This window comes from Cajanus cajan, chromosome 3, assembly GCF_000230855.2.
Source record: "Cajanus cajan strain Asha chromosome 3, NIPB_CcT2T_4, whole genome shotgun sequence".
In the NCBI taxonomy this organism is placed as follows: domain Eukaryota; kingdom Viridiplantae; phylum Streptophyta; class Magnoliopsida; order Fabales; family Fabaceae; genus Cajanus; species Cajanus cajan.
The window spans coordinates 39,682,176-39,693,181 of record NC_138519.1 but is presented as its reverse complement, the minus strand read 5'-3'; the positions used below and the strand labels follow the sequence as shown (position 1 = coordinate 39,693,181).

Below are 11,006 nucleotides of genomic sequence, written 5' to 3'. Positions count from 1 at the left end.
TAAAATAAAGACATTTAGTCCCTTTATTTTAAAATATACAGGATTTTGGTTATTTCATCAATTTGATTTTTGTTATTTATTAAATTGTAATATTAATATTATTAAGTGATTTTTCACCACTTAAATGACTAATATTTAATGACATGACATGTTGAGATTAAAATTAAACAATAATGTAAAAAAAAATTGTTTGTATATATTTTAATAAGTGATTGATATTTATTTTATTAAAAAAAATTATTTGCATATGTTTTTATGTTTAATTGTTATATTACTAAATGTCACATCAATTAAGTATATATGAATAAATGCTAAAATTTAACGATTAATAGATGTAAATGTTGGAAAAGATAACAAACAAAACTACCTAATACAATGCCAAAAAAATAAATTATATCCTTGGATCTAACTTCTCCCACACTTTGTGTAATCACAATGAGACAGTAAAATGAATAGCTTCCATTAAAAGTATAATGGGAATACAATAATAACAATAATAATTTCACCAAAAAATATTGGTGGTTGAACTCTTATTTGAATTTTTTCTCTTAAAGGAATTATCTTTCACCCACAAACAATGAGATTCTCTCTCTCCCAAAACTTTATATGTTTTGGTTTCTCTTCCAAATGTTAATAGAAATTAAAACATACATGGATTTTATAGCCAACATGCACAACAAAATAGATGGTCATAGTTTAAGGAGAGTTTTTCTCCTTCTTTCTTTCATCGAGTTCCTTAGAAATATCTCATACCTTCTTTCTTTTTATTTGCTATTTTATTTTTATTAATCTCTTCTTCTTTTTCTTTTTCTCTCCTTTTAAAGAGGAAAACCCATCAATATCCCCCCTTCGATTTAAGTGGAGGGCTCCAATAGTCCAACAACTCTTCTACAAAACTCATACTTATCCTTAGGTAAGGACTTAGTCATCATATCTAAGTTATTATCATCAATATGGATTTTCTCAAGTTATAATTGCTTGGTTTCCAATATATCACATATCCAATGATATCATACATTAATGTGCTTCGAACTTGAGTGAAAACTCAAATTCTTGCTCATGTGGATTGTGTTCTGACTATCACAATGCATGACATACTTTTGTTGTTCATGCCTTAACTCGTGCAAGAAATGCTTCATCCATAACATTTCTTTGCAAGCTTATGTTATTATAATGAACTCTACCTTTGTGGTAAAAAAAAGTAACACACTTTTGTAACTTTGACTGCCACGATACTGCTCCCCCTAAAAATGTAATCAAGAATCCAGAAGTAGATTTCCTAGAATCAATATCTCCTGCAATATCTGCATTTGTGTAACTAATAAATTTGGGCCTTCTACTTCAAAAGCATAAACTCATTTTGAAATTTCCTCTATGATATCTTAAAATCCATTTTATAGCATTCCAATGCTTTTTTCCTGGTTCATCTAAGAATTTGCTTACAACACCAACTGTGTGTGTTATGTCCAGTTTTATGCACACCATTGCATACATTAAGCTTCCAACAATTGAGGCATATGGCACCTTGCACATTTTTTTTTAATTTCACTTATAGGACTTTGCATTGAGCTTAGCATAAAGTGATTAGCAAGTAGAGTAGCAATTGACTTTACTTTCTCCTTGTGAAATCACTCCAATACCTTCTTGGTATATTTTTCTTATGATAACCATAGCTTTTGCTCCTTTCAATCATGAAGGATGGATATACCAAGAATATGCTTTGAGAGTCCCAAGTTTTTCATAGCAAAAGACTTCTTCATTTCCTTCTTCAACTAGTTGATCTTGTCATCATTTTGTCCTATGAATAACATATCATCAACATATATACAAAAATAGTATGATGAACTCACCATCAATAAATTTCTTCACAAACTCATAATGATCAGAACTAGTCCTTTGGTATCCATGTTCAATCATGAAGGAATCAACTTTCTTATACCATTGACATGGTGCCTGCTTAAGTCCGTATAAACTTTTCTTTAGTTGACATACTAGGTCTTCTTTGCCTTTGAATTTAAATCCCTTAGGTTGTTCCATGTAAATTTCTTCTTCTAGATCACCATAAAAAAATGCAATCTTCACATTTAATTGTTCCATGCATAGATTCAAACTTGCAACCAAACCAAGTACTACCTAGATGGATGACATCTTCACCACGATGAAAATATCTTTTCAAAGTCAATACCTTTTTTTTTACTAAAATCTTTTATGACTAATCTTGCCTTGTATCTAGGTTGTGACCTATCCTTGTTAGCCTTCAAGTTGTACACCCATTTGTTTCTAAGTGATATTTTACCTTTTGGTATATCTACCAAGTCATAAGTTTAGTTTTTATGCAAGGATTGTATTTCTTCTTGCATAGCTTTCAACCACTCTCCCTTGTGGTCATCCAACATAGCTCTTTCATAAGACTCTAATTCTCCCCCGTTAGTGAGTAGCAAATATTCGCTTGCAAGATATCTGGTTTGTGGTTTAGGCATCCTAACCGACCTTCGTAACTAGGGCTCTTGAATATCTTATTCTTCTTCCTCATAGTCTCCAATCATATCATCATTGGTACCATCATTCCTATTATCATTAGCTACTTCTTCATTTGGATTGTTATCACATAATGGTTCATTTTCTACATCTCCAACATCTTCTATTGCATCCCCCTCGTAATGCTCTAGAAGAGGAACTAGATCTAAGTTGATTGGATGTTCTCTAAAACTAACAGGCTTAAACACCCTTATTTCAATATTTTGGTCTCTAAAGAATACAACATATTTGCTTCTTATAATCCTTTTATCAATAGGATCCCATAGTTAGTACCCAAATTTTTAATTTCCATATCCTTAAATGATGTATTCCTTTTACATGAAGTCAAGTTTTGATCTCTCATCTTTTAGAACATAAACAAATTCTCTACAACTAAACACCTTTAAATGCTTGTAGGATACATTTTTACCTATCCAAAACTTGTTTGGAACATCACCATTCAACAGATTTGAAGGGGATAAGTTGATCAAATCAACTACAGTCATTAGAGCCTTACCCTAAAAACTCTTGGGTAACTTGGCATGAGATAACAATGTTCTCACTCGTTCAACAATAGTTCTATTCATCCTCTCAACCACTCCATTGTGCTTAGATGTCTTTAGAATAGATCGTTCATGCTAGATTCCATTACTCATGTAGTAATTCCTAAAAGCTCCCAAAAAATTTCCTCTATTGTTAGCTCGAACACACTTTAACTTAATTCCAGTTTCTCGCTTAACACTAGCATGAAACTGTTTAAATACTACAAACACATGATCGATTGTTTTGGGGGCATATGCCCAAACCTTCCTAGAGTGGTCATTAATAATGGTAAAAAAATACCTTGCACCTTCATGAGTATTGGTTGTCACTGTACCACAAGCATCAAAATGCACCAAATCTAAAATATTTGGTCTTCTATGCGGGGCCTTGTAGTGGAATGAAGCTCTGTGCTATTTTCCAACCAAGCAATGTGTACATGGCTTAAGTGATGTTTTTGATCCTTTCACACCTACAAGTGTATCTCTTTTGGCTAGAATTTGAAGTCCTTTTTCACTCATATGTCTGAGTCATTTATGCCTAAACATGATCAAGGAGTCTTCTCTGAGAGCAATAATGCAACCATTATTGACTTTGGCTTCTATCACATAAAGAGTCCATGTTTTCTTACTTTGGGCAATCACTAGGGAACTCTTTGTTAGCTTCCATTTTTTATTCCCAAATACACTAGTATAACGTTCTTCATCTAATAGACCTGTAGATATTAGATTGAGTTACATATTAAGAAAATGTCTCACATCTTTCAATGTTAGGTGACAACGAGTGTTTGTTTCTAGGAAAACATCTCCTTTACCCACAATCTTGGATCTATTATCATTCCCCATCCTCACATGACCAAAATGACCAATTATATAGGAGGAAAAAAATCCCTTCATGAAGTTACATGAAATGATACACCAAAATCCACGACCCAAAATGTATCTTATGATGTCAAATTAACATGATCATCATTGCAAACAAAGATTACCTCTTTTCCATGAAAAATGGTAGTGGCTATGTTACTCGCATCACTATTTTCTTGTTGCTCTCTTTTGAGCTTCCTGCATTCTCTTCATGTGGCCTTTGTCATGACATTAGTAACATTTTACGTCTCTTTTTGTCCTTGAACCTCCTTTGAATTTATCTCTTGACTTGCCCCTTGACTTGTCTCTAGTGTTGAACTTCTTGTGGGTGCTTCTCCCATGATACTCTGTGACAAGCACCTCAAACTCTATCGACATTCCTTATTCCTTTCTTATTTATTTTTCATCGAACATGTTATCTTTTACTATTTCCAATATTAGAACACCTTGTGCCATTGAGTTACTCAATGAAACCACAAGTGTATCTCAATTATTTGGCAAGGAACTCAATAGTAATAATGCTTGCAATTCATCGTCAAACACCATCTTCATAATGGTGAGTTGATTTACCAATCCTTGAAAATCGCTCAAGTGTTTGGAAACACTTTGGGTCTCTTTATACTTAAGGTTCACCAATCGCCAAATAGTAAAAACTTTATTCTGGGTCATCTTTCTCTTGTACACAAACTCGAGTTTTGTCCACAACATGTATGCGATAGTTTCTTATGCCACATGATGAAACACACTATGGTTTATCCATTTTTGAATTTGTCCAACTATGTTCTTATTCATTAATGCCCAATCAACATCAAACGTTGCATCGAGTTTCTTCCCTTCATTTAGCAAAGGTTCTTACAAATCTTTGTAATAGAGAATATCCTCCTTTCTAGGCTTCCAAATGGAGTAGTTTGAAGATGTTAACTTAATCATCGTTGTTGATGTTGTTGAGGTTGACTCTTTTATTTTGTGAATGACAACAGTTAAACTATATAATGAGCCTAAGCTTTAATACCACTTGTTGGGAAAGATAACAAATAAAACTACATAATACAAGGTCAAAGAATAAATTGTATCTTTGGATCTAACTTTTCCCACACTTTGTGTAATCACAATGAGAGAATAAAATGAATAGCTTCCATTAAAAATAAAATGGAAATATAATAATAACAATAATAATCTCACCAAAAATACTGGTGGCTAAACTCTCTTTTGGATTTTTTCTCTCAAAGAATTTATCTCTCACCTACAAACAATGAGATTCTTTCTCTCAAAAAATTTTATGTTTTGTTTTCTCTTACAGATGTTAATAAAAATGAAAATGTGCATGAATTTTATAGCCAACATGTGTAACAAAATAGATAGTCATAGTTTAAGGAAAAATTTTCTCTTTCTCTTTTTCATTATATTCTTTAGAAATCTCTCGTACCTTCTTTCTTTCAGTTTGCTATTTTATTTTAATTTATCTTTTCTTCTCTCTTTTTTTCTTCTCTTCCTAAGGAGGAAAATCATTGGTTAATTTAATGAAAAAATTAAAATTTCATATTTTTAAAATTAAATAAACTAAATATCAAAACTAAAGTTATAGATTGGCGAAAATAAAAAAACCAAAAATTCAATTTAATCCTAAGACTAAAAAATAAAATAAGCAAAATTATAAGAATTAAAATAATATTTAAATCAAAATTTAATTAATAACTCCCTTATTCACAATAATTGTTTTCTCATCTTACTATCGTGTAGATAAAAAGTGTCTTTTTCTTGCTTATCATGATAAAATAAAATAAAATAAAATAAATGGATCACTCCAACTGTCTAAAGAACCTCTTTACGTGGCTTTTTTGTTTGTAACGCAGGAACAGGACCAGTGCTGACACAGCTTCTTGTCTTCTCTCCCTAAAAAAACCGCACCCCCGCAGATCCTCAAAGCACAAAGCCAGTGACAAAGAGAGTGATTAGTGTTTGCAGAATGGCGTTTAGTTTGGAGGAGAAGGACTTTGTGTCATGCTGTGGGAGCACCAAATTCGCCAAGGACATGGCTTCAGCCTCTCCTTTCGGTTCGTTGCAGCACGCTGTTTCCGTTGCCAGGGACGTTTGGTTCAACCGCGTCGATGTCAACGGTTGCCTTCAGGCCTTCTCTGCGCACCCTCAGATCGGTCAAACCCACTCTCCCTCTGTTGCCTCTCAAGCCAGTGCTCAGTTCAGTACCCTTTTCCCCCATCTGGGTCACTCTCGTTTTTCTCTTTTGCTGTCAAAAATTTAGTTTTTAGTGTAGAGGCTGTGCTTTTTCTGCTTTTTCTGCTTTAATTAGAAAGCATTGTTGGATTGGCTTTTAAAGTAGTCCTTATAAAACTCAACAAATTTACATATAGTTTGTAATTGGATGACAGAACAAAAACTCTTTACGCTGAAAAAAATTGTTTAATCTTTTCTTTTTAATCAATTGGGTGATTCTCTATTTTGTGTTTTGAAATGAAACTTAGAGTGAATAGCCTTCGTACTGACAAGGCAGAGAGATTTTATATTGTGATCCAAATACATATTATCATGTATGGATAAGTTTGTTGACTTTTGTAATAACTAACTTACCAGTCATACCTGCCATGATTTCTGATTGATTTACAATGTAACGCTTTTTGCATTGATTGGGCATACAGATTAAACTTTTGAATCTACTATGATTTGTGATTGATTGATAATGTAATTTTTATTTATTTATTTTTTGCATTGACAGGGCATACAGATAAAACTAATGAATCTAATGAGTTTGGTGTAATGGTTGTGTTTTTCTCTCTTAGTGGGTGCAGGGGATTTAGGAAATGGATTCTGCCTTCAGCCTTGTTGGATGATATTCAGATGGTTCAAATTTCGGATGGATATTTAAGTCTGATTTACTGAGACAAAATATGAGTGGTCCAATGTTTACCCAACAGTTACAATTGTGTGATAGTGTAATGGAGTTTGTCAGTTCAGTATTCCTGTTTTTAACCATCTGGGTTGTGTTCTGTTTTGTATTTTAATATTAAACAAATGAGATTGATGCAAAGGTCGTGTTTTCTTCTCTTGGTGGGTATTTGGGATTTTGAGTTACGGTGTTTCATGTTTTTAACCATCTGTGTTGCTTCCTCCCTTTTACATTGATGTGAGAAACATGAGTGAATGTTGTGAAGTTGTTGTCATCATCTAGGCGAGGTGTTTGCTTGTGGCTTTATCTGTGATGTATGCAATGAAAAGGGTAAAAGAAAATGTATATCCCCTATTGACTTGTCTTAGGAACTGCTTTTGGCAGGTGGAGTAAGGGAGAGCAATCAACTGCTTTAGCAACTGCTACTGGTTCTACCTTACAGGTTTGCATGCTGCTACTCACAAAATTACCATTAGTAGTTTGCTCTGATCTATGAAATATATGGATTGAAACTTATTGATGTTTGGCTATGCTATCGGAATACTTACGATAACATGTGTAAGATATTGAATTGAATAGCATGGTAGAACCTTCTTTCAAAGAGTTGTAATATCTTACCTAAAAATTCGTATGCTTTTGGTTTTTGCATCCTTGATTGGCTGGACCTGCATCATGGTTTACTATTGGTTTTATTATTATTGTGGAGGAAGTTAGGAATCATTTATCCATTGATAAAATCGGGCTTTTGATGTGGAAGCAAACATTTGGTTAGAGAGGGGACCTCAACTGAAATGTTAACTGTTGATATATAAAAGTTAGTTTTTTGCATGTGGTCCATTTGCAGGAACTATTTGAATGGAATGCTCGGTACAGGGAAAAGTTTGGGTTTGTATTTCTCATTTGTGCATCTGGGAGAAGTACTGATGAGATACTTTCTGAACTGAAGGTAAATTTGAATTTAAAGTTTATTATTATCAATTGTTTTATTTATTTACTTTATTTCTTTTGTTCTTCTAATGTCTATTTGGGTGAATTTATGTTGAGCTATTATATTATGAACATATATTTGTTTCTTATTTAAAGGTTAAAAAGGTGGATTAATTATTTTTGAAGGTTGAGCTTGTATGATAGATCTTGTGAGCTTCTTATTGAAAGGGTGGGGAATAGTTCTTCCTTGGGGTCCTTTTATCTCCTATATTGTTTCTTATGTGAATGATTCAATCATTATTCATTACAATTTCCTACCTTGTTTAGGAACCCAAATTTTTTTTTGAAATTTTCACCAGTGAAAGATTTTGAGTGATAGGAAGATGTTGATATAAGCTTTTCATTTGAATTTTAATTAATTTGTTTCACACCATGCAGAGACGTTATACAAACAGGCCAATTGTTGAATTTGAGATTGCTGCTCAGGAGCAAATGAAAATTACAGAACTGCGCCTTGCAAAGCTCTTTTCAAGTAGAGAAGACATTTCTTCTACAGCTGATAAGTATTCCACTGCTAAAAAGGCAGAAGGTACTTTCATATTCTTAGTCATGTTTTATGTTTGGTTACAATTTAAGTCTTTAAGAACTTTTTCAAATTTAGATCTGTTTAGGAAAGATGTAACTTTGTGCTCTACGTGTCTCCTAACGATCCTTCTTATATTGAATTTGGTTTTGCTCATAATTGTATTCATACATTAAAATGTATATCATGGGCATTTAGAATCAACCATCATGATGACACATGAGTCATGATCTTTTGTCTAGAATTAGCATTATCAAATATTTGAGGTTTTCATCTATTCATTTTGTGTATATTATAAGTTGAGTTCTACAATAGTCAAATCTGAGATTCAAGTGATATATATTTAATGTTTACTGTTAACTAATGTGTCAGAATCATGTGATTGTCCCGTGCCACTAATTATATGAATGAAATAGAGGATAGAGAAAACGATATGATTAAATCCTGCTGCTTGATGCCCTGTTTTCTGGAGTTAACTTGAACTTTTTTTTTTTAAGTTGCTAATTTGTTTGCATATATGTAAAGAACTTGTTATGCAAATTTCTGTGAGGTGCTAAGATTTGTATGATGCAGAAGAATTGTAATATTTAGATACAAAACCATTAATAAGTCTTCACTCAGCATCTTAAGCTTTGGGGGTAGTTGGTAACTAACATTAATTTAAGTCTCCATGACCAAGTGGTCATGCTTGATACTTGTTAGCTTCATTATTCTTATTGAGAAAAACCTAAGTCCTATATCAACTAAAGATAAGGCTAAGATATAATATATAAGTGAGGGCAACCTTTATTTTACAAGTTAGTTTTATAGGGTTGAGTTAGACTTAAACTCCTTTTCTAAGATAGAATCGGAGCTATCTTAGATTCATTATAAAAGGGTCACCTACTATTTATATATGCACCAAGTCCAATAGTGTTAGGTGTGAGGCAATCAGGGAGTATATTGGGAAAAACTCAAGTCTTGTTTGTCCTAGATCCATTAAAAAGGGTCATCCATCATTTATATTCATGCATCAAGTACAATGGTGCTAGGTTTAAGGGGGTGTATTGAGAAAAATGTAAGTCTCATATCCAATTAGAGATAGTTAATATATAGTATAAAAGTGGAGGAAACCCTCACCTTACAAGTCAATTTTGTAGGGTTGAGTTAAATCGAATCCATATTTTAAAAATTCTAAATAAAAAGGTTGATTTTAGTGTAAGTTAAGTGAGCAAGTGCATTTCCTTAATTCAAGTCTAAAGGCTTTGCTTGAGGAGGCTTGTTAGATATAAATCCATTCACGAGCCTTTACAATTTACACAATAGCCTAAGCTTCTGAAAGTTGATTGACAGTGACATAGAATAAAGATGCACATCATGTAATTGAAATCATGGGATATAATAGCTGTTACTTCTGAAATCCAGTTATCTGGAAACTCTTAAGTCAGCACTGCGAGGTGTGTTTTTGTGTGGCAGGGGAATTAGGAGGGGTGGGGGTAGTTAAAATGTACTTTGAACACAGACCAACCATGCTAAGGGCGGAATAGAAATCCAATAAAACAGATATTTTATGAAAACTTCTATCTTAAATCTGAATGAATTGGACTACCCTATTATACAAACTTAGCTCATTTTATTCCATTACATTGCAATAGGCATGTTATATTTGTTTAGTGGTGCGCATTCTTAGTCCCTGATATTCCATCACTGAAAGTGATCCCTAAACCCACACCTCATCTATTTAATCTAAACAATTAAGAAGGATCTAGGAAGTCTGATTACTACTATGATCTGTTCTACATGTAGCAAATGATTGATTATTGCATGACCCTATTATTGACTGCTTTTAAGTTGTAACTTCGCACTTTCTGCATCAAACTCTTCTATAAGAAATCTGAAACGCATATGGCGTGCTATTGGTTGCGAATTTATAAAATGTGTATGATGTGAATTTTTGAAACTCTCCAACTTCTACATCATGACATTTCCTTGTTTAAAACCTCTAACCAATCTTGACTTTAAATTTCCCCAATACTAGAAGATCGTGTAAGCATCATCGGCGCCCATGTGACTGCTGCTTCAGAGAGTTCAACAGGAAAACCAATTCAACATCCTGCTAGAACCCGACCTCCCATTACCACTCATGTGTTGGATGTTTCACGAGGCTCTCCGGCCGCTGGTATTGAAGTACTTCTGGAGGTGTGGAGGGGCATTCAGTCTCGGCCAACATTTGGGGCCGAAGGTGGTGGCAGTTGGGTGCTTCAAGGATCTTCAAAAACGGATTTAGACGGCCGCAGTGGTCAGCTGTTGAGCATAGTTGATGATGTTAGTCCAGGGATATACAGGATAAGTTTCAACACAGGGAAGTACAACCCAAGTTGTTTCTTCCCTCATGTGTCTATAGTGTTTGAAATCAAGGAATCACAAAAGAGGGAACATTTTCATGTTCCTCTCCTGCTTTCACCATTCTCATTCAGCACTTACCGTGGAAGCTAGGAATATGGGAACGGTTACCAAATGAAGGTCAAGGATTTTTGGCATGAATTTCTGAAGATTTGATGAGGTTGTGTTTGTGGCTATAGAACATGGTATGAAAGGTACCAAATATAGAAAGGTACTTGGTGTATTATTGTCTACTTGATGTACGATAAATCAGTACTTTTGAAGTAATAATTGAGAAATGACTTCAATATAA

At 33.5% G+C, this 11,006-nt stretch overlaps 1 protein-coding gene across 2 annotated transcripts; it reads left to right on the top strand.

Moving 5' to 3' along the window:
- Window positions 1-5,757: 5,757 nt before the first annotated feature.
- On the top strand, window positions 5,758-11,006 carry LOC109792486 (transthyretin-like protein). 2 transcript variants are annotated; one of them, XM_020351898.3, is made up of 5 exons: window positions 5,758-6,116; window positions 7,207-7,264; window positions 7,667-7,768; window positions 8,188-8,338; window positions 10,353-11,006. In XM_020351898.3, the coding sequence occupies exons 1-5, from the start codon at window positions 5,887-5,889 to the stop codon at window positions 10,805-10,807; spliced, it is 996 nt and encodes a 331-aa protein (XP_020207487.2). In that variant the 5' UTR covers window positions 5,758-5,886; the 3' UTR covers window positions 10,808-11,006. The 2 variants fall into 2 exon arrangements, with proteins under 2 accessions (XP_020207487.2, XP_020207486.2); XM_020351897.3 differs by having other exon boundaries at window positions 5,759-6,116; window positions 10,350-11,006.